General features: G+C 42.5%; 1 protein-coding gene across 4 annotated transcripts in view; it reads left to right on the forward strand.

Annotated features, from left to right (window-relative positions):
• Positions 1–2997: 2997 nt before the first annotated feature.
• UBN2 (ubinuclein 2) overlaps positions 2998–24854 on the forward strand; it is a 109183-nt gene continuing 87326 nt past the window's right edge. For 3 of the 4 annotated variants that reach the window (XM_054030128.1, XM_054030159.1, XM_054030150.1), the window contains exons 1-3: positions 2998–3444; positions 8632–8724; positions 15381–15482. In XM_054030128.1, the coding sequence (XP_053886103.1) occupies positions 2998–3444; positions 8632–8724; positions 15381–15482 (642 nt within the window). The remainder of the gene's footprint in view (positions 3445–8631; positions 8725–15380; positions 15483–24854) is intronic. The other variant, XM_054030139.1, reaches the window with a different exon arrangement.

A 24854-nucleotide genomic window follows, 5' to 3' on the forward strand; every position in this document is an offset into this window, starting at 1 on the left:
TTTTGATTCCTGATGTCAGATTTGTATCCATTAATTCTTTTGCGTAGAGACTGTCTGGTTTGGCCAATGTACATGGCAGAGGGGCATTGCTGGCACATGATGGCATATATCACATTGGTAGATGTGCAGGTGAACGAGCCCCTGATGGTATGGCTGATGTGATTAGGTCCTATGATGATGTCACTTGAATAGATATGTGGACAGAGTTGGCATCGGGGTTTGTTACAAGGATAGGTTCCTGGGTCAACTCCGGTTTGAATAAGGACTGGGAATGGCTGAGCCATTACAAACATTGACTCTATCTCCCCTTGTAAGTACTCTCACACTTATTATCAAACTGTCTGTACTGGGCTAGCTTGATTATCACTTCAAAAGTTTTTTTTTTTTTCTCTTAATTAATTGGCCTCTCAGAGTTGGTAAGACAACTCCCACCTGTTTATGCTCTCTGTATGTGTGTATATATATCTCCTCAATATATGTTCCATTCTATATGCATCCGAAGAAGTGGGCTGTAGTCCACGAAAGCTTATGCTCTAATAAATTTGTTAGTCTCTAAGGTGCCACAAGTACTCCTGTTCTTCTTTTTGCGGATACAGACTAACACGGCTGTTACTCTGAAACCTGTAAATATAGGTACTTTGTTTGCTCTTCTCCAGTCCTCTAGCCTCTCATGCATGCTCCATGAATTTTCATAGATTCCAAGGCCAGAAGGGAACATTGTGATAATCTGGTCTGCCCTTATGTATAACACAGGCCATAGAACTTCCCCAAAATAATTCCTAGAACAGATCTTTTAGAAAAAATCCAATCTTGATTTTAAAATTGCCAGTGATGGAGAATCCATCATGAACCTTGCTAAATTGTTCCAATGGTTAATTACTCTGTTAAAAAATGTCCTATCTGAATTTGGCTGGCTTCAACTTCCAGCCATTGGATCTTGTTATACCTTTCTCTGCAAGATTGAAGAGCCCATTATTAAAAATTTGTTCCTCATGCAAGGAGATTTTAGTACTGGCACTATGAGACTGCTAGTACTCAAACTGAAGTATCCCAGGGTCACATAGCTTTTTTCCTACTCACTATCGAGAGGTGCATCAGGAGCTAGTCATCTTATTCCCTAGTGTTAACTGGTAGTCTGTAGCAGGCACCATTGTGTGCTTTATCTGTTTGGACATCAAGCCACAAGCATTTAAGATAATGTTCTTTAAAGTTATCAGAACCAGGCAATGCCCAGAGTGCCACTCCTGTTCCCCTTTTGCCCACTTGATTCCTAAATAGGTAATAGTCATTGATTTTTATCATTCCAGTTGTGCAAGTCATACCATCAAGTTTCAGTAATATTAACTATCTCAAACTTACCCTCATAAATGAGGAATTCCAAGTCTATTTATTTTACCCACGATCCTGGCATTGGTATATAGCCAACGAAAGAAATTATTTTCTTCATGCCCTTTGGTTCCTTGATTAATGTTCTCAACATTGTGATTCTGTGCTAAATAAGTGGGCATATTTTCCCTCTTTTTACCCTCCCCTTTTGTTATTAGTTTACAAAAGGGGAGGACAAAAAGGAGAAAGATATGAGTACTCATTCAGTTCTTGAAGGTAACTAATAGTCCCAAGATTGCTTCACATAGTTCCTTAAGTAAATCTGAGGTGGATTTCATCAGGGCCAGACCATTTTAATACATCTAATTTATCATAATATTTTAATCTGTTATTTCCCTCTTCTGGCTTGTGTTCCTTTTGTCTTATTGTTAACATTGTGTTAAACATCTAGTCATAACCTTTTTAGTGAAGACTGGGAAAAAAATGGTATTAAACACATCAGCTTTCTTGGTGATGGTGTCATCCATTATTCACTCCCCTCTCCAGTGAAGTAAAGGCCTTACACTTTCCTTCCTCTTTCTCCTACTGTATTTTAGACTCACTTCTTAATTGCCTTTTGTCCCTTGCTAGCTGTAACTGTCCCTTGCTGTGTCTTAGCCTTTCTGATTTTATCACTAAATCCATGTGCTAATCTTTTGTACTCCTGGCAATCTGTCCATGTTTCCACTTTTTGTAAGATTCTTTTTTGATTTTCCGGTTAATAAAGAGCTTCTGCTGCAGCCATATTGGTCTCATTCTCTCCTGTCTTTCCTCTACAGCGGGATACTTTCCTGTTTTGCCTTCAAAGATGACAGCTGAGCCCCCCCTGGCTGGCTTGCGCCACGGGTAGGACTGGGCCCGGCACTCCTGGAGTAGGAGAAGGATTTTACTAAACCAAAATGTGCCGTCCCCAACGGGGCCGGGGCTCGCTGGGAGACCTCTGCTGGTGGCGCCGTGAGGAAGGCCCCATCCGGGCAGCTGAGTGAAGCGGGTCAGGACTCAGGAGCCAGCCCCTCCCCAACCGCGTCACACGCACCCGCACCGGACGGGCCCAGCCGCTGGGGTGGGCCCCGCTGCTCCCTGGGGAAGGGGGATGAGGGGGCGCCTCTGGCGGCCCGCCCGGCAGCTGGGCCCTGCGTTTCGCGCTGCAGCCCCGCCATGGGGGTCATGGCGCGGCCCAGGTCCGTGCCCCGCGCAGGCCTCGCGGCGAGGCGCCCCCGCCGTCCAGCTTGGCTCTGTGCAAAACCCCCACGCCGTGACCTCCGCACTCGTGGCCCTTTAAGAGCCTTACCGCAGGCAGCGTGCATATTTCCAAGGCAACTGTGGGCGGGAGCAGGCGTCAGCAGCGGGTGGGCGCTGGGGCTGCCGTGACGTAGCAGTCGATGAGCAATAACAACAGCGACGTGGGGCGGTTCGCCCGTGGCCCACGTCGTCTTGCGCATGCGCGGCCTAGCGGCCTGCTTCTATTTATGTGGGGGGGTTCCAAAATGGCGGCTGTGGTAGCAGCGAGGAGAACGTAGGGGGCAGCTCCGATCGGGTGGGGAGGGAGGGAGAGGGAGGAGGAGCCGGCGAGGGAGTGTCGCCGTACGGGTGAGGCGGGGGGCCGGTGAGCAGGGGGGTGGGGGTCGGAGGATGGCGGAGCCGCGCCGGGTGCCGTTCATTAGTCTGGCACCCGTGAGGCGACGCGAGGGCGAGAGCCCGTCCCTGGAGCGCGAGCCCGGGGGCCGCGAGCCGGAGCAGGCGCTATTGCTAGGGCGCGAGGTGGTGCCGCCGCCGCCCGACCAACAGCACGAGCTCTCCCGGCCGGAGCCACAGGCTCAGTTGCCGCGCGAGACCAGCCCCCGGCCGGAGCCACCGCGTGAGACCAGCCGGCCTGAGCAGCAGCGTGAGCCCCCCCGGCCGGAGCCGCCGCCGGCGCAACAACAACAGCGCGAGAGCAGCCGGCAGGAGCCGCCGCCGCCGCAGGAGGCGCCACCGCCACGCCAGACGGTCCGCCTGGAGGTGGTGCTGAAGGACCCAACCGAGGAGAGCTGCGTGGAGTTCAGCTACCCCGAGCTGCTGCTGTGCGGGGAGCCGCGGGTACGGGACCCCAACTCCTCCCCGGGGAGCTGCGCACAGCGCCCGCCCCGCAGACGCCCTCGGAGCGGGACCTGCTCCATCTCCCCGTCTGGCTCACAGCCGGCCGCGCCCGCAGCCTCTCGGCTCCGGCGGCGCAGATAAGGCGCTTGTTGCTGAGCGACTTTTAGACGGGGCTGGGCTCCGCCGGAGTTGGATCGGGCAGCGCGCTGCTGAGGAGCCCAGTTGCCCTGCTCCTCTGCCGTGTGCCCTGTGCGGAGGACGGGGCTCCATCTCCGCACTTGCTGGCTGGTGTCTCAAGCACAAGTCCCCTCCTTAGGCTCCAATATGCTACCCCAGTGCGTGGGGGAAGCCTTGCTATTATTACGTGCCTCTCCCAGGTCTTTCTTCTTTGTGAGCGGGTCAAGTGTTGCCTTTCCTGCTGTTTTAAGCTCTGCCAAACAGCTGCAGAGTGAAACTGACAGCTCCTGTCAGGTCACAGTTGTCTGCAAGGTTTTCATCAGCAGGATGAAACTGAGTCGGCTGTGTGAAGTTCTTGGCTTGGCAAAAGTACAGTGTTAGCAGTAGCAGTGCTGGAGGCATGTGTCTGTAGACTCCGGCTTATTGGGAATGTTAGAACTGCTGAAAACTTCACTTAATGGGGAAAAAACCCTGAATTCTGGGGAGGGGGGGTCAAAACTGGTGGGGTAGACCCCTGAACTCCCCAAGAAAAGCTACTCATTTGGCACTGGTGAGTGGATTACAACAAAAGCTTGTGGATACAACTTTATGGGAAATAGGCAGCACCTGCTGCTCATCAGAGACCAGCATGTGGAGCAATGCTAAAGTAGATACTCTAGGCCTATCCTATTCTTTTCAGTTCTTGAGTGTTGAATGCTGCCCATCACCATAATATCTGAGCATTTTTTTGTATAATATGCTGGCAGTAGTGAAGTCGCTAGAGGACTCATAATTGTTGCTTTTCTTTTAGTATATAGAAAATTCTTGGGTATGTTTTCTCTTTTTTGGAGGGGGGGTGAGGAAAGGGGGTAGCTGACATCTTTCTGGTTATGGTGGATATATTGATTACAAAAGGCTTAAATGCCATTGTCCGTAGCACCACGAGACTTGAACATCCAGAGCATTGGATAGATAAGCCCCGTGCTCTCATTCAAAGCCTTTCAAGAAGGTCGTACTACAACCTTATATTCTACCCTCTTTGACCTTCTCCTCTGGAAGGAATAGCATCACTTTATCCTTGAAATATAGAGGGATTACAGAAAATCAACAACTTCACTCTTAATTATTTCTTTGGGATCTACTTCCCATAGTGAGATCCCTTCCTACAGCTACTTTGAGCATCCAGTGCCAGTTCAGGCTACTTAAATGGCTGGTCTGCCCATTGGTGGAAACCTGTATATTGCTTATGGGGCTGTATGGAATATTACAGTACCAAATTTGTTCACTGTTCCTGTATGAACATTAAGGAGTGTTAGGAGAGGCAGTTGAAAATTGCTGTTAAATGTTCATAGGTTTTGTGTTTGTGGAGGTTGACTTCTTCCCAACTTTTCTTTAGTCCAGTTTTCCCTGAAGGTCTTAATATATTTAATTCTGGTAACATATAATATTCATATTTGGCTAGTAGGTAGTAATCTGATATACTTCATTTCCACATCTCTTTTCCCCTCTTCGGAAGCAAGAGAAGATGAAATATGAGTTTTGACCATTGTTAGTGGTTGTGCTGACAAGGGCCTTGCCTACACTAAAACCGTCGTATTGCTTTAACTATGCCAGTATAGTTAAAGTGTAAACTTCTGTTTGTATGCATATGGATATACTGGTTTTTAAAGGTGCTTTCATCAGTATAGCTATTCCTCTAAGGGAATGGGAATAAGCTATACTAGTCTGAGTTCACCCTGGGGTAGTACTGGTATACCTAGACTCGTTTAAAAAAAACATGCCCCCTCAGTGATAGTTATACCAGTACAACTTTCACATATAGACCAGTTAAAAAAATATTGGCAGGTTAGTGGATTTTAGTACCACTGGGATGAGAGGGAACATGTTTCACATTAGGTATTGGAAAAGACCAGAATTATACATGCTCTCATGTTTATCAATTCCCTGCAGAGTCCTACTTTATAATAACAGTCTTCATGACTTTCATGATGTCTTCTCTCCCCTGAACAGTGTGAAACCATCAAATGGTGAGATTTTTTCCATAAAGAGCCTCCATCCTTTTGAAGTGGTCCTTTGAGTTTTCATTCCTCCCTTTCTCTTTTGAAATTGTTGAACAGTAGAGGCTTAAAAAAGAAGTGTTAAGGTAAAGACAGGAGTGAAAGTCTACTCCATTAAATGAGGATATCAAGAAAGGGAGGAAACACTTAATCCAGCCATATTATAGAGGCACAATTGTGAATCCGTAGCTACTAGTATTGAATTTTTCACTTAAAGCAGGGAGATATGAGACGAGAGGGTAGCCCTGCGAGATACAGGGGCCGTAGGCCTTGGGGTGGTGGTGATCTCTTTTGGCCCTGCTGTTTTTCAGTCTGATACTTCCCACTTTTCTGGATATGTTACAGATGCAATTTTTCAAAGCAAACTAAAATAACAGGGAAATGGCTTTCATGGTGTTTAAATGAGAGCCAAGTTTAAATGAGAACTGATGACATTTGTCGTGTAGAAGAACCACACTAACGTTTTGCCAGTTAATGCAATGAGGAAAATATCCTTATTAAATGAGCCTTAAGAACTAACACTCTTATCCTTTATGGCTCTTTCAGTAGAATCTCTTTGGGTCTATTTCTTCCTTTCCAGCAGAGATTGAAATTGTTATTGGCACTGTTGGCTTTTTTTTTTTAAGTAGTAGTTTTAGCTTTTAGAATTTAGCATAATTTTTAGCAATACACCTCTACCTGGATATAGCGCTGTCCTCGGGAGCCAAAAAATCTTACCGCGTTATAGGTGAAACCGCATTATATTGAACTTGCTTTGATCCACCGGAGTGCGCAGCCCCGCCCCCCAGAGCACTGCTTTACCGTGTTATATCCGAATTTGTGTTGTATCGGGTCGCATTATATTGAGGTAGAGGTGTATACCAGATTTTAAAATAAGGTCTTTATATAAACTTGTTGACTTTTACATGTTACTATTGCACAAAAGAAGATTTGTTTTTGAAAGCTTTTGTTTGCTCCCAACTTGCTTATAAGGAGTTGCTGAACAGTTTGGTGTTTGTAACGAGATAGGGAGTATACCTTTCCATCTTACAGTATCTGATAGAATTGGAATAGCCTGAGAGGAATCCCCAAGAGACAGATAATTACTGCAAGAAGTGGAAGGATATTTCACAGTTTTGTCATACATATTTCCAAAGGAAGTTTTAGAACTTTTAAATGTCACTATAATAATTGACCCCTTGTTGGCAGACTCAGTGAAGAGCCCAAAAATTTAACGGCCATGAAGAATGAATTCCTCTTTCCAGCCTAAAGATGGGTTTCCCACCCCAAGTCAGAAACAGACGGCGGGTTTACATGGAAGAAATTTATGCTGCCCTTGCTCTGTTTTTCCCCTGGATAGATGGAGAAATTCATTTGTCAAGGCTTTTAGTTTGGGGCTGACAAGATATGCTCTACTAACTCTTAAGTATGAAAGATTGTGGCATGTGATTAGCAGGATGTCTTGGTAAGTTGCAGTAGTAATAGTTGTCCTTAAATGTTAAGAAGCCTGGGTATTAATAAACAAAAGTGATATTACAATCTAGTGTGGCTTTTAGGGTCCCAACAGGAGGAAGATTAACCTAGAAATAAAGGGCTGAAGTATGCCAGTGTAAGATTGTGCTTGTTAAGTTGTTACCTCTGCTGCCAATGTTTTGTCTTCATGTAACATTTAAAGTATAAGATATATTCTCTAACTTAAGTATAGACCAGGATTTTTCCATTTAGGAATGAAAGTGACCAAGGGGTTAAATTTAGTTAATCCTGCAGTAAATATTAGATACCACTACAGAATTTCTTAGATAAGTAATTTCTTCTACCCCTTCTCTAAGCACTTGGTTCAAAAGCCCTCTGAACTTTAGAAATGTGGGCCTTGCAGACCCACTTCACTGTGGCCCCATCACACTGAATTAGAGAATAGTTCACAGTCCTTCATTGGGCTAGAATTGCAACTAGTTGGTCCTAGATTGGTCTTCCATGTCCTAATTAGAGTAGGTACTTATCTTTCTGTAAGTTTAGAATGTCACTAATTTTCTTATCCTGAAGTGCTAAAGTAAAACTAGACTAGAAAGGCCAGGCTCAGCAAAATTAGTTGGCATCCATTAAGGACTGCATTAGCCTGAAAAAACATTCTGTGGACCATTTTAGTTACAACTCCCCTATTCTATAGATGAAATCTTGTCTGAGGAAAGTAATCCGGCTTCCTTTGCTACCCCTTACTCCCGAACAAAAATCCTTATGTTCTTGTCTACAGGTTCCCCCTCGTCCCCCTCCCAGTCCTTACGTCAGTTTATCCATAGCTGGGTGAAAATGGCTTTTTTGAAACCAGTACCTCTTTCCTGCTTATTTGTACAGTGAGGTCATAATCTCTAGTTTGCATCATCCCTATGGCTGCCATAGCAGCAGATGTGGACAGTATGTACTGTGACTCCTTATTGTTTGAAGGAGCCAGGAGGAGCTGGTGAGAGAATGCAAAGGGAATTACCCTCTTTTCCATTTTGGCTACACTTTATTGAGCGTCATAGTTCTTTTGCATTGCTTCCATGCTGAAAACATACCAAATTCATCTTTTTATCATCACAAAATATCACCTCCAAATGGTGTTGATAAACAATAAGAGAGTACATTTGGTTGGAGGTAATTCTTCCTTTTGTTGCTCCTCAAACAGCAGTTCTCCCATGTCTGCCAAATGCTGAGGTTTGCCAGGTAGGATAACTATTTGGTCAAATGGGTATACTGTACCTTGGAATATGCCTGATTTCAGATATGCCAGCAAAAGAGTTATGAACTGAAATATAGGATAGATGAGTAAAAGGGCAATTGTGTAGCTCTGACTGATCTGAATAGTTCTAACTCCTTTTTAATAGCTATTGGAATCAGAAAAGTTCATCTGTGTATATTGCTATTAGAACACAATTTGATATTAAATAAGGCTTCATTTCATCATGTCTTTCTGTGAAACAGAATGAATGTGTAATTTCCACCTCTCTTCTCTCAGAAGAAACCTACCCACTCAGAAGATCCATTTAATGATGAACAACGTGAGCGGTATGAGGTGGAAATGTTGGCCAAGAAATTTGAGGCAAAATATGTGAGTATTTTAGCAGAGCTACTGTAACATCCCATTTTTTAGTAATAACATTGGTTGCTAACATTTTCAGGGTTTTTTTGGGTATGGTTGCTACTCTGACTTCGCAGCTGCTTCTTATACCTATATCAGTTAAGTTTCTCATCTTATTTAATTTGCTCAGTTTGTAATGGACACACTTTCTGTCTGATAAGTCTATACTAATGAAAAAAACTCAACTAGTTATTATCTGTGCCTTGGAACATATTCTTAGGTGAGTTCCCTAAGCAAATACCTGCACCTGTTATACAGTGGTTTGTACTCATGATAGATCTCTCAAGGGAAGAAGTCAGTTGCACTTCTTCAGTACTGGATGGGAAATCTCAGAGAAAAAACGTATGTGCTGCAGAATACAAGGATGGTGACAATAGATGGTACTCTTCTCTCTATATTTTTACCAGTGATGCAGACCGCTCTGCAAGATTCTTTTCCCCATGCTACCATCACAGTCCACTTCTCCTAGTCTTCAGATGTGTCTGTCATTATTTAAACCCCCCCAAAAACCAAAAATTCGGATGGTGCAGTTTTTTGGATGAAAGATAAAAATGTAGGTACTGACCACTGTGGTTATCGTGATTAAGACAATGATTTTGCCACAGGTATTTGTATTAAAAGTCACTGACAGGATGCGGGCAATAAACAGTAAATCACAGAAATGTACACATACTAGTTCAGTTTTCACTAAATCAATACAGAAGCTTTTAAATTGTCTATTAAACATATAACTTTGACAAGATCTACTGACAAGATTAATTGTTAGAGGGTTCAAATGGTCATTTACTAACAGAGCTTTCCATGATTCTGAAAGCCGAAGCCTGTATCCTGCCGCTCTGGGCTGAAGCTAGAGCCTGAGCCCCGCTGCCTGTAACTTAGCTTGTTACCCAGTAATGCCCTGCTTGTTACTCACTCACGTTGGTCTCAGCAACAACAGTGCACAAAACGTTATTTTCAACACTTGTACTGCAGATGTTAAAGGAAATAAGTGATTTCTCCTCAAATCTAATGCTTTTATTGGAATTTTCAAGAACTCATGGACATCTCTTAAAATCACCAAATCCGTGACCTCTGTGACAGAATCGTAGCCTTACTCATGATCTTTTTTCCTAACACTAGTTGTGTAAGCCCTATTTGATACCATTTTTTTCCCCCTGAATTGTTGTGTAGTAGTATTGGGCACTGTTAAATAGTTGGTACATTCTACTTCAAATGTAGATGCAGCAAGATAGAGCCATACTTGTTTTGGGATGCCTCTATTGGAAAGTATAATAGAAATTTCAGTCTTGAATGAGTTTTATCCGGCAGCTGCCACATCACAAAAAACTTGCAGGCTGCTGGGGACAAGCACTAAAATAGTACTGAGAGTAATTTGAACAACACTGTGTAGTAATGTAAACAAGCCAAGGTGGATAAAAATCAGTGATTTAAAAAAAAAAAATTAAATTGAAATCAAAATAATTTTTTTTTACATAGGTTGTCATAATTTCACATCTGTAAAGGCCTAAATTTACTATAATCTATTAAAATCCCTTAAAAATATTAAGTAGTATATTTGGTGCTGAAATTTTCAAAGAAAGTCAAACCACTGAACTGGGGGAAGTCATGGGCTAAGCACCTGGAACCAGAGTTTGACAGCAGTAACTGCTGGTGCAGAGAATATTTTTCATTTCAATTAATTCAATTAGTTTAGTTCAATGAGTAGTTCATTCAGAGTTGAAAAACTGATTGGGAATGAAAAACAAGGAAAGCTTGTTTTCTTCTTCAAATGTGTGAATAAAAAGTAGGCATGAGAGGATGAGATCTGCTAGTTTCTAAAATCTTGAAGGATATGGTGACCAGAAACAATCACTAATTGCACTAATTTACTAATTGCAGATATTTTCTTTGTTTAATAAATCAGTGAGTTTTAAATGCAAAAGTTCTTTTGATTAAACTTGTTTCTTGTGTCTAGCACCTTTTAAGGTAATTATATTAACTAATAAAAAAACTAAATGCTGTTGTGCATTTTTTTTATTTATTTCCAATTTCAATCCATAGTGAACTTGACAGAAATCATAAGTAAAAATTAATCATCTAGTGAATAAGAAATCGCCATTTACTAACATTAAAAAAAAATTCAGAATCCAAATAAATATGTTAAGCTATGTAATCGCTTAAATAAATGTGTATAGAGTATAGCCTCCTGATTAATAAAAAAATTACTGAATTTAGTGTAAAAACTACATTTAGTTGCAAATAAGCATGTTTGAAATGGTCACCAATGAATGAGATGCAGCTTTTTCCTTAAGAAAATAGCTAAAAAGTACAAATGCGAAGCATGATTAAAATCAGTTTGTTTAAATCAATGTTCCCTGCTTGGTAATTCAAATCTTGATTAATTTATTTGAATTGCTTTGATTTTTAAATAGTCCACCATGAAAAAAGCTTCCACTAATAAATGTCAAAGTAGAAACCAAGAGATGTTAGATAAGACCACACCCAGCCAGCTCCTTAAATTCACATGGATAGTCTTAGATGATACATTATGAGCTGGCAATAAAAACAAGTTAATCGAATTTAGAAGACTAACAGCCCTGGATATTGAAGTGTGGTGCCTTTCACTTACAAAAAGACTTTTGGTATTAATGTCCCTATGTAAACTGATTTTTCTGACTTCTCTGGAATTTTTCCTATCCTATTAAGGAAACTTGCCTTTTTGATAGGAAAAATTCAGTCTATGATATCAATATATTATACAGAGATAATTGTGTTTTAGACACAATGCCTTAGACGTGTTATGGGGGATGAGATTGCTAATGAGGAGAGATGACATAGGTACGTAAAATGTCTGGTATAGAAAAAGGCAGTTGAATACTATTGTTTACCCTGTCTAATAATAAAGGAGCAAGATGGCACTTACTGAACTTGAGAAAAATTTAAAGTGTTAACAATATTTGTATACAGTATATCATTATCTTATGAAATGCATTTCCTTGATAATGTCTTAAAATGTTTTGGAGAGACAATTTTTTCGTATTTAAAGGTGCAACTAAACTCCTATCCTAAGGTCAGTTTTCACCTCCCATTTCCCTTGTAACTTTAAAAAAAAAAAAAAAAAGTTCAATCACAGTGAAGTAGAACTTTTTTCTGGTTTGTAGAGATTTAAAAACTAATTCTTTTTGGAAAATGAACTGGTTAATGTTTGTATATATTGAGAATGGAATTAAATGCTCTAATTGAGTGTTTATAGTGTCAGTCACTAAAGTATCCATATCAGAGTTCCCCAAACTGTGGGGCATGCTCCCCTAGGGGGCATGAAGGAATGTTCAGGGTGGGCACAGCGGGGCCTGGGCCAGCCCGTACAGGGGGCGGGGATGGAGCACCACCCAGCCCTGCTCTGCCCCCAGCTCTGCTCCAGCACCAGTCTGGGTCCGTGGCCCCAAACTGCAGCTTGGCCCCCGACCATGGCTCTGATAGATTCCATTACTGGTAAGAGGGGGCATGACAGAAAAAGTTTGGGGACCACTCATCTGGATGCTGTGTTTCACCGGAACACCCTGTTGATTCAGCTGGTAAATAGCCAGCATCAGAACCTTATGCATAGGCTAGTTTTCAAGCAGACTTGTGTGTGTAATATATATAAATAAATAAAAATCAGGCATAAGTCTCATTGAACCAAATGAAAAAGGGGAAGGGAAAAAGCATGCCAGTAGAAATTTTTTCCATAAAAGTAGATGCATACTGTGAGCATTTGAACAGGGACACCTTTACATAGCTGCTCATTTGGTCAGGCAGAATTTTCTAGGTGGATTGACTCCTGCAAACATTAGACTTCAACACAAAAAGTATGCTCTGAATGGCCCCATTCTCCACTTGATCCATGCAGCCACATCCATTCCCTGACTAAATCAAGTTTATGGTCCGTGCTTCACATTACTATCTAAATGACCAATCCATGTAATTTTTCTAAGATCATGCTGAGCTTTCAAACACCACATAGATTACAGATGCTAGGAGGGAGAGTGGACCCAGAACCTTATTCTTTCTTCTGGATGTAGAGGCTTAAGTCACTTAAAAGGATGGAATCATCAGGCACAGTTCAACTCATTAAGTTTTGGGTGCATATTGTGCAATGAAGTATTTTCATTGTCTTTGTGTTCAAAATAATTCAATACATGGTTTTCTGCACATCACATTTAATATGATGAAAAGACACAATTACACAGTGCATACTTTACTATGAAAAAAAGTAATGAACTGAAAGGTACTTGGTCCTTCCTCTTCAACTGCCACTGATATCTGCAACTAAAACTGAATAGGCTTCTGATTCTGAAACTTACCTAAGCACTGTCTCTGTGCATCTTAAAAGCACCACGTTTATTTCCACATTGATAGGTGGGGTCTCTTGAATAACTTCGATGAGAGACATAGACAATACCTTGAGTGATGTATATATCAGATTGAATTAGCTGAAATGGATGTAATCTTTGACTTTTTCAGTGAATGGCTTTGATTTGACTAGGGATTTTCTTTGACGTTGTTACTTGATTATTTTTGAAATGCAGCGGATTGTAGTATGTTGCTACATCTTGTCTTTATTCGTACAGGTACAGATGATAAAGTTGCATGTGAAAAGGTGGAAGCTTTGATGTTTTTTTGGAAGTTTGGATGGCCAGCACCAATAATAGTCTTGGGGTACTAAGAGTTTTGGTTAGTGGCTCAGTGTTAGGACACTTCACTTCATTCCAACCCAAGAATCTACTTTCTGACAACTTAAGCCCAGGTTCACCTGGTTTGGATACATATGGTATCCACAAGCAGGTCTCAGACTCCAATATTTCAGGTGGTGTCTACAAGTGGGTATTACAGTTGTGACTGCAGACCATCTGCAGCAGAGTGCGAGCATGCCCACGAGAAGCACTCTTTCCCTGGTAATATTGCTAGAGGACCATATTAAAATTACTGCCTGATAGCATTTCTCAGTGCAGTGATATAGCTGGCCTGGGTCTTAAGGAAAATGTTAGAGTTCTGTTAGTCCTTAACCAAGGCAGCTTCTATTTTCTCCTGTAAAAATATATTTAAATTATGGGGACACACAAAGTAATCATTCAAGCCCTGCTCCATATGTTTATCTATTGGCCTTGCTCCTGTTCATTCTGTCAAGGGGGATGTTTATTTTATCATTGTTAGGGCATCCCTCAATCTACTTCCTTTCCAAAAGCAGAATTCTTCCATGAGAGTATTTTAGGGAAGGAAATGGTTGTCTACATGTATCAAATATAAATATTTAATCTGGAGACCTGAGTTCTGTTCCATACTCTGCCACAGAGTTCCTGTGAGACCTTAGGTGAATCATTTAGTTCCTTTGTGCCTCAGTTTCCCATCCATAAAATGGTGGTAATACTTCCCTACCTCCGATGTTTTGTGAATATAAATATATTAAAGATTGTGAAGTGTTCCCATACTAGAGTAATTGGCTATATAGATATATACTAGGGTAATGAGCTATATAGATGTATATAATTCATGTGTAGTGACATGAAGTTATTCCAAGTTTGACCTGCTCTTTGAATGAAGGAGGTGTTGGGGAAGGTGTTACAAAATTAAACCAGGAAGCTCAAACCAAAAGCTAAATTTGCCCTTGTATATTTTTTCCTTAGTTGCCATTTGCTATTGAAAGGAATATGCTCAAGTCATCTTATTAAAAAAATTTTTTTTAAAGACAAGAGGCTTTGTTCTTCACATTTGTGTTTGTCTGCCTGCAGCTATAATACTTTATGATGAGGGCTGTCAAGTGATTAAAAAAATTAATCTCGATTAATTGCGCTGTTGTTAATAGAATACCATTTATTTAAATATTTTGGATGTTTTCTACATTTTCAAATATATTGATTTCGATTACAACACAAAATGCAAAGTGTTCTCACTTTATATTTTTGATTACAAATATTTACTCTGTAAAAAACAAAAGAAATAGTATTTTTCAGTTCACCTACTACAAGTACTGTAGTGCAATCTCTTTATCATGAAAGTTGAGCTTACAGATGTAGAATTATGTTTAAAAAAAAAAAAAAAACCCAAAACTGCATTCAAAAAATAAAACAATGTAAAACTTTAAGGTCTAAAAGTCCACTCAGTCCTACTTCTTGGTCAGCCAATTGCTCAGACAAACAATTTTTTTACATTTGGAGGAGATAATGCTGCCTGCTTCTTGTTTACAATGTCACCTGAAAGTGAGAACAGGCAATCACATGGCACTGTTGTAGCCGGCATCGCAAGATATTTACGTACCAGATGCGATAAAGATTCATATGTCCCTTCCTGCATCAACCACCATTTGGTCAATCTGATGTAAACTTTGTTCGTGGTTTCTGGTGTGGATGTTATAAAGAATTGCACATCCAGCCAACTAATTTTTTGCATAAGTTAAAATGTAGCCATTGGATATTAATGGCTTTTTGGTTTCTATATTCACTAGTTCAGAGTTGTCTCAAGTGTCCAAGAGGTGAAAAACTCTATCTGATTAGTAGTCTCCTAAATTGAGCCATCCTTCCAGGGTTCCTGTTCCTGTTTCGCAGACTTCATTTGATACCAGAACAGTGTGATTCCCGGACTGGCTTACCACAGTTTTGTTTTCTTTGCAGGGTGGGAAGTGTCACAAGCATCGAAAGGATCGCTTGCAGGATCTGATCGATATAGGTTATGGCTACGATGAAACAGACCCTTTCATCGATAACTCTGAAGCTGTGAGTAAATCTCAGTTAAGCAGCAATAAAGATGTGATGCAGTACTTATTTCTAAGGAGGGTGAGGGGAACATACTTTTTACTCTCTGCTGTGTGAATGGTATAAATCCAAAAGATAAATGACTTCAGGCACCCAAGAAACTATTATTATATTAATTTTATGGTCATTCACAGGCATCATTGCATCAGAAGATCAAAGGTTCACTGTAAATTAAAATAAGTTGTTTGCCTTGTTACTATCCCATAAATGATTAAAACCAGCGATTTTAAAAATCAAATTGACTTCCTTATTGATGCAATAGTTCACTTTATCATACTTCACTCAGCTTTGTTAGTGAAATTAGACTAGTTTTGTTTGACTTGGTCTCCCGTTCTGGCAAAGTGGTGGTATGTTTGGGTTTCCAACACTTCAGAAGAATGTTTGTTTTTGGAGGAGAACCTAATCACCTTGTTTTCATTAACTTTAAACATTTTGTTATTGAAATACAGTAACTCCTCACTTAAAGTCATCCCAGTTAATGTTTTTTCGTTGTTAGTTGCTGATCAGTTAGGGAGCATGCTTGTTTAAAGTTGTGCAATGCTCCCTTATAACATTGTTTGGCAGCCGCCTGCTTTGTCCACTGCTTGTAGGAGGAGCAGCCCGTTGGAGGTAGCTGGTGGGGGCTTGGAACCAGGGTGGACCGGCAGTCCCCCTGTCAGCTCCTCTAAGTTCCCTGTGCAGCAGCCGCCCAGCAGGCTACCAATTGCCAGGCAGTTCAGCTGTCCCTCCCCCCACTGCCATGTGCTGCTCTTGCCTTCTGCCTTGGAGCTGCTCCCAGGAGCCTCCTGCTTGCTGTGCAGGGAAGCAGGATAGAGGGGGGCTAATGTCAGGGTTTCCGCCTCTCCCTACCCTTGCCCCCCCCACCCCCCGCTTACTCCTTCTCCATATAGAGCAGGGTTGGGGACAGGACAAGGCTCAGGATGGAGAGAGCTTGCTGGCCACAGCTGCTGTCTCAACTTCCTGATTTTTTTTAAAGGCTATGTACTTAAAGTGGGGTCAGCATACTTAAAGGGGCAATGTGCATCTTTCTCCCACACACACAGGGTGTGTGTCTCTGTCTCTGTCTGCAATGCTGTCTCCCCTCCCTCCATTCGTGCTGCCTTGTAGAGTGTGAGGCTACATTAACAACAATGTGTTAACTCTTGAGGGCTCAGCCCAATGCTTGCTCATCATTTAGCAGTAAGGCATTCTCCAGGAAATATCCCACCCTCTTCCACCCTCTAACTTCACCACCTCAACCAAGCTTCACAATCATCATTGCTGTGTACAGTATTAGTACAGTATTAAATTTTTGTTTAAAACTTATACTGTGTGTGTCCCTGGAACCTAACCCCTCCCCCCTATTTACATTAATTCTTACGGGGAAATTGGATTTGCTTAACATCGTTTTGCTTAAAGTTGCATTTTTTCAGGAACATAACTACAACGTTAAGTTACTGTAAGTACATAAGGAGTACTGGTGATAAGCAAGTATGGTTTAACAGCAAGATTCAATAGCTTATTTAACCCAAACTTCAAAAACTGGACATCCAGTTGAAATGAAGTAAATAGAAGCATTAACTCAGTCCAGGTAAAATCTTAGATGGAAATTAGGCTATGGCCTAGTCTAGACCTAAAACTTAAGTCAGTCTAACTATGTTGCTCACAGTGTGTGAAAAATTCACACCATTGAGCCAACCTAAGCCCCACTATACACACTGCTAGGTCAATGGAAGAATTTTTCCGTCAACCTAGCTACTGCCTTTCGAGGGGGTGGATTTACTACGGTGACAGAAAAAACCCTTCTGTCACTGAAACAAGTGTCCATGCTGCTGTATAGCACTTGTAGGGTAGACCTATCCTAAGAGGGTATTTGAAGAGAAGTTAGTCAGATATAAAAACAAATAGCAGGAAATTCTTTAACTATATCAGAAGCAGTAAACTTGTGCAGAATTCATTGAATATCAGGCAATGAAGGGAGCAAACACGCTGAGGGAAATTCTATTGCCCGGGATAAGTGAAGTGCTATCCAGGCAAGTAAAAATGTAGGGCTTCCTGCCTGTAGGACCAGGGCAATAGCAGTCGTCTGGGTGTAGGCTGGGTCGTATCAAGCCCAGCAGTATTGAGCTGCTATTCCTAGAGGAGGGTGGCCAGAAGGCTTGAGAGAGAATGGAGCAAAGAGAACTGAAGTGAGTCATAGCCAGAGGGAAGGAGAAGGAAATTGGACCCAAGAGAAGTGCATTGGTTGGCATATGTCATGCAAAGCCTCATTTGAATGTGATGTTGGTTAGTACTTTAATCAGAGGCAGAAATTATGTCTGGGATTTTTAGTGATAGTTATGTGCTCAAATGCAATTAGAATAGCTAGAAAGAAAAGGAACAATTGATTTTTTTTGTTTGAGGGCCATTGTGCATTCTCACTGAGCTGTGGAACTGCCTCGAATAGTGTCTGTTGTAGGGTGCTCAGGAGATCTCATATGAGGATGACTTCATTGCCCTATTTAAAGGAGACCAGCCAGATCCCACCCACCTCTGTTCATTTGCTGCCACTACAGAGAGCAAACTGAACTCGCTTTCATTTCCTCAGGCTAGAACTTCCCTTAGTCTAGCTTGATATTTACAAGAAAATTGTTAATTTAGAGTAGCATAGAACAGTTTAGTGAAGACACCCTTCCCATGTCTTGGGAACCTGCCAGGTCCCAAACCAGGCTAAACTAAAAGTGACATGGAAGACCAAATCAGCATCATCTATTCAGATCCCAGTAGCCTTGATGGTGATGCAGGCAGCCTACATTTTGGTGCCTACCCTCACTCAGCACCACTGCCCCTCTTCTCTGACACCAAACCTATCCTCCATTGCCCCTGTCTTGGCACTGAGATCCACTCAGAGGCCCATCTGGCTAAAATGAAGGAGAAGAGGAAGCACATCTCCCCACAAGAGACATAAGCAGAAGAAAAGGAGGAAGTACTCTCTCTTGACTCCTGAGGGCCTGGAAGACACTTAAACAGTACTTAAACTGTCACCTCTTCTCCACATGCCACATCTCAGCACTGACTGGACTCCTCATTGCTTCAGATCCTAATAAAACTTTGACCACTCTGTGCCCAAGTTGGGAATCCACCATGGAGGCTACTAGCTGCCCCACTGCATGGTTTGCTGCCTGACTTTGCTGACTTCTCCAATCTCAATCTGGAACTGCTGCAGGGTACCTTAGACTCCTTCAGAATTAAAACCAGAGGGTCCCCCAACTTGATCTCAAGATTCTGGTCCTCTTCCCTTGCCTCAGATCCAGACAGTCTTCACCTCGTCTTGTAGCCCTACATATGGGACTCCATGAAAGACCTGCTGGAGGCTGCAAGATCAACGCCGGCATAGACCTTCACACTGACATCAGTGCCAATACTTCTTTCAGCACTGTGTCCTCCTCTAGCATCAGTGCTTTTACTAGCTTCTCTCTTCCTCACTTGATGTCAATGCAATCTTCCTTGCTTTCAGCAGATTCCTCGGATCTGCAGGTAATCTGCCTATAATCTGAGAAATACAATGAGATTTCTTCAGAGGAAGCATATAAATTCCCTTTAGAGAAACATACAGCTGGCACCTCACTAGAGGATCAGATTAATGCTTCATCTCTTTTTCCCTTCTGACTAATAAATGTTCCAGAAACTATTGGGCAATGGCAAATATTACTCCAGCTAGCTGCAAGCAGGGGTCACAGCACAGGAGAAATCCTGTGATTTTTTTCCCCCCGTTCAACATATTACAGATGCAGATTGGGGAGAAACTACCTCTCCCATTGGCTTCAGCCTTCTCAGTTCAGCCAAAAATACTTTTTTTATTTTTTTTCTATTTTTTTTTTTTTGGCCCTGCCTGTATCCAAGATAGCGAAAGGATATACCCTGTACTAAAAGGTTTCAAAGTAGCAGCCGTGTTAATCTGTATCCACAAAAAGAACAGGAGTACTTGTGGCACCTTAGAGACTAACAAATTTATTTAAGCATAAGCTTTCGTGGGCTACAGCCCACTTCTTCAGATGCATAGAGTGGAACACACAGATAGAAGATATTTATACATAGAGAACATGAAAAGGTGGAAGTAGCCATACCAACTGTAAGAGGCCAATCAATTGAGATGAGCTATCAGTAGCAGCAGAAGAAAAAACTTTGAAGTGATAATCGAGATGACCCATAGAAGGTGTGAGGAGAACTTAACATGGGGGTGGTGGGGAAATTCAATTAGTGTAATGACCCAACCATTCCCAGTCTCTGTTTAGGCCTAAGTTAATTGTCTAATTTGCATATTAATTCGAGTTCAGCAGTCTCTTTTTGGAGTCTGTTTTTGAAGTTTTTTTGTTGCAAAACTGACACCTTCAAGTCTGTCACTGAGTGATTAGAGAGGTTGAAGTGTACTAAAAGACACTAGTTCCTGCTGCAGCATCCTTTGGCAAATTCCATGATTGTATCTGCAATATAGGAGATTTAAGGGCAACAAGGCATCTTATAGGACACTTAAGTGCAACACTCTGTCGGAGAGAGATGACATGGATGTTTTGGCAGGAGAGCTTACTTACCTGGTTAAATAGGCCTTTGAGTGGCCAGCTATAAAGCTGTGTTGTCCCACTACAGTTTTATTTTGTTTGATGTCATAAGCCCCAGTCTTGAATCCTTGTTCAAGGAACAGAAGGAAGTGGCCCTACTCTGGTCCCCAATAGTTGTATGCTTGCTTGAAGAGCAGCCTAGGTTGCCTTAGATGCCAGTGCAAGAAAAATGACCATAGGAATGGCTCTTGGGAGGTGCTTCTGGTCTCGTATCTGAATCCTGGGGTGGGGCTGGGGAATTCCCTTTTGAGGGCACTGCCTTTTTTAGTGACAAAATGATGAAGACCCAGAGATGATCATGGCCACTCTCCACTCCCTGCAATTAACGCAGTCCTCTTCCTCAACTCTGAGGTTTTTCTACCTGTCATTTTGCTTCCAAAGACAAGCTCCCAGGCAACACCAAGGGATACATCCCCAGAAGTGATATCAACCACCTCTTAAACCTGTTAGTGACAAATAACCTCAGCAGTATAGAAGTAGGCTTCCTCCCTGTGCACCCTCACAGCCATCAACATCAGCTTCTAAACAGCAATTTTGACTGTATGTTTGAGCCTCCAGTCTGCATCTCCTCTCCATATATTCACACTTTTGGACTTTGTCTTTCTGCAGCACCTGTTGCATGATTACTTCTGATTGCTGGTTACTGGACACCATTTATGACAGATTCCATCTAGTTACAGACATGACCATCTTGCCACCCCCACCTTTTTCTTCAAACACCCATCCTATAAGAGAATCCTGGTGGAAGAAGTGGATTTCCTTTTCAAGAATTGAGTCAGAGAGGTGGGACACTGTGAACAGTGTCTGCAGGAAAACTCAGGGAAAGTGAGAATAAATCCTATTTCCTGATCCCCAACAAGAGCAACTTTCTGAGACCCATCCTTGACCTCAGAATCCAAAACGGATCTATAAAAGCATTCAAGTTCAGGATGCTCTCTAGGGGACATCTCTTCCTTATACCAGAGAATAGGTGTGCAGCCCTCAATTTAAAGGATGCCTGCTTTCATCTGGCAATCAAACATGCTCACATCAAGTATGTGAGATGGGTCACAAGATGCTAACAATTCAGAGGCCTGCCTTTTGACTTGTCTACAGCCCCAACAAGTGCCTCACAGTGGCTGGTGCACACCTCAGACACCAAGGAATATTTGTCTACCCGTACTTCGATGACCGGCTCCTGAGGGCTAACTCACCGAAGGACCTCTCCTCAGAGATCACTACATGTGCAACTCCATCCAGTCTTTGGGACTGTTAACTGGAAGAAATTGACACTTCAACCTGTACGAAGAATCATTTTAATCAGAATGGTCTTGGACACCACTCAGGCCAGTGCCTTTCTTCCACAAGACAGTTTTCAAATTCTAGACCCTTTGGCAATTCTCAGGGAATAACAAGTACGTAATACGTAAACTTTTTTCCCCTAACACTACTAAGCCTGATGGTTTCATCACTCTGTCACACCCTTTGCTTGTCTGAACATGAGACTTTTACACCACTGGCCATGCCAAATGTACAGTCTTCAAAGGAGACTATTCTCAAGTGCTCCAGTAGCTTCATTAGTGGGAACAGGCAATACTGCAATACAAATAATTCACAGGGACTACTGTCCTTCAGGGGATACCTTTTGCTCTCCCCTCCCTTAACATCATAATCCTCACCAATTCCTCCAATCTGGTCTGGGGTGTGCATTACCAAGACTGCCAAGGACATAGGCCAGGAAACACTTGAGTCTACACTTCTTATCAAGATACTGGAACTTAGGTCAGCTTGGTGGGCCCTCAAAGCCTTTCAGCTATCTCTGCAGCACTGTGTAGTATGCGTGCTTACAGACAATACAACTGTCCTGTATCACAGCAGCAAATAGGGAGTATATTTGTAGCTCTCTTCTTGCTTCCACAAATATCTTTGGCTGTGGTGCATCCAAAGCCACTCAGTAGCTCTTTGCCTTGCAGTCGAGGCGAACGTGTGGGCAGACATGCTTAGCAGGAAGTCTCAGGATCATCAATACAAGCCATCCTTGAATGCAGCAGAGCCAGTGTGCTATTTCACAGATGGGCCCAACCAATAATTATTGGTTAGGCCCATCTGTGAAATAGCACACTGGCTCTATTATAACAGGTATATTTGTGACCGAACAAAAGACCAGATGCCAAGTGTATTGCACAAGAGCACTCTGAGACAAAAAACCTTCTTAAGGATGTTTCTCTGTTGGGCTGAAGCAAACCTCTTCTATATGTCTTCCCTTCCATTCTCTTAATATTCAGGGTCATAAGAAAATCAGGTCAGATTGTCAACATCTTATTAATAGCCACAAGGTGGCCTCCTTAGCACTGGTGTCTAGATCTTCTGCAGGTGGCCCAGAGAACCACCATACCTGCTGCCTTCTCTCTCTGGATATCTGTCTCAATAGCAAGGGAAGAGTCTGCATCCCAGCTCAGAGATGCTCTGCGGAGGCTAACTACCTGACAAATGTGGACAGTTTCTGATTTTGGAGGGTTCAGACATCCTTTTACAATCCAGGAGGTTCTCTATCTTAAAATGCAATATGCAAAAATGGAAACAGTTGACTGTCTGGGTCATAGGTAAGGGAATCACTCCATCTCCAGCTGAGGTCCTTGCAGTTCTAGAGTACCTCCTACATCTTAAGTTTCAGGACCTAGCCATACTCTCCATAAAAGTCTGTTTGACAGCAATATTTGCTTTCTTGCAATTTTGTTAGGGACAAATCCATCTTCTCTCATCCTACGGTATCCAGGTTCCTTAAAGTTATGGTAAATTTACTTCCTGCCTCTCCTTTCATGACACCTAAATCTCGTTTTAACGAAGCTGATGGGCCCTCTATGAGCCTCTTGTATGAGCCTCTTCAACATTTATTAATCAAAACTAGCCTTCCTGATAGGTATTACCCCTTCTAGAAGCATGAGATCAGTGCTCTGATGGCCACTTATCCATATACTAGTGCACAAAGACAAGGTCATTGTGATGCCCCATTCCAGCTTCATGCATAAGGTGGTCGCAAATTTCCACCTACCTCAATGTATTTCTCCACAATCCCATTCCCACTTAAGAAACTTGTCTGCATACTGTAGATGTAGTGAGGGCACTCTTTCTTTTCAGGTTTAAAAAAAAAAAGAGCTCTTTAGAAAATACTAATGGGCTATTTGTAGCATTTGGGGAGAAATGCCAGATAGAACCCATTACCAAATAGACTTTCATATTGGTCTAGGTGGTGCATAGAACATTGCTACAGGTCAGTTAGGAAACCAGTACCCCTTGATTTAAAGACCCATTTTGCAAGACCCACTATGTCAGTGATTTGCAGAGCAGCAACTTGGAGTTCAATGCACACTTTCACCAGACACTGATCCTTGGATTTAGCATTATGCTCTGATACATAGTTTGGGAACGCAGTGCTACAGTGCACATTTAGCGAAGAACTCCTTGCCTGATCTACTTCTGGTAGAGCACTGTTTGATAATCTCCTGCAAATTAGAATACTCAGAGGCCCTCAAAGAGAAAGAGGTTACTTACCAGTAGCTCTTGTTCCTAGAGTTTCCTCTGTGTTCACAGTACCTCTCCACCTTCCCCTGTACATCTGAGCTCTACATAACATAGGATTTTGCAGTTGGGAGATGTTGTCCACTGTATGTAAGGCCTTGTCCACACTACACAGTTTTGTTGGTAAAAGGTAGCTTTTGCTGACAAAACAGTGGAGGTGTACATACCACAAAGCTTCTTTTGATGGCAAAACTCTGCTGTTTTGCAAACAAAATAAAACCACCTCGCCGAGAGGCATACATCTTTTTGTAGCAAAGTTAAAGTGACAAAGCATCAGTGTAGATTCTCCCGTTCATTATGTCAACATAACTGGCCTCCCCCAGTATCCCACAATGTCCACTGTGACCACTCTGCTCACTGTGCCCCTCCCTTTTCAAAACTCTGGGAAACTTTGACATTCCTCAGGGTGGAGAGCTCTCAGAGCTGATGAGGATGCAGCTCCTGGTATCTTAGGAGTCTGTGGGAGAACTCGAAGGGAATCACAGAACCATTAATGTGAAATCAGCTGTCAGGCCGAGTGGGCAGGTGGTGGGATGGTGTTAGGGGAAGAGGCTGCTGAGCAGAGCTGGGGACTGATGTGGTGGGGGGTGTCCCTCTCCCCCAGGATTGGTTGCTCGGGCTGCTGTCTGAACTAAAAGACAGCTTGCCGACTCACTCTCCCCCAACATACATTGTCTCTCACATATACACTCCCCACATACAGTCTCTCACATGCTTCCCCAATACATACACTGTCTCCCCCCTGACACGTGTGCTCTCTTTCTCTCCCCCCCGCATCCATCAGTTGAAAAGCAGCTGGCGATCTAGTAGGATGCCCATGGAATGATGGGCTTGAGAAACCTGCATCATGTGACACTGTTATTTGCCCCAGGAGTCATTGCAAACCCTTCCCAAAGTATCCTGGGGCCAGTTGGGGGGGGGAGGGATAGCTCAGTGGTTTGAGCATTGGCCTACTAAACCCAGGGTTGTGAGTTCAATCCTCCAGGAGGCCACTTAGGGATCTGGGGCAAAATCAGTACTTGGTCCTGCTAATGAAGGCAGGGGGCTGGACTCGATGACCTTTCAAGGTCCCTTCCAGTTCTAGGAGATGGGATATCTCCATTAATTTATAATTTAGTTGCATAGTGGGATAGCTTCCCAAAGTGCACTGCTCTCTGTCGGTGCAAAAGCTGCTAGTGTGGATGTGCTCTGCCGCCAG

The sequence above is a fragment of the Malaclemys terrapin genome, chromosome 1 (assembly GCF_027887155.1).
Source record: "Malaclemys terrapin pileata isolate rMalTer1 chromosome 1, rMalTer1.hap1, whole genome shotgun sequence".
In the NCBI taxonomy this organism is placed as follows: domain Eukaryota; kingdom Metazoa; phylum Chordata; order Testudines; family Emydidae; genus Malaclemys; species Malaclemys terrapin.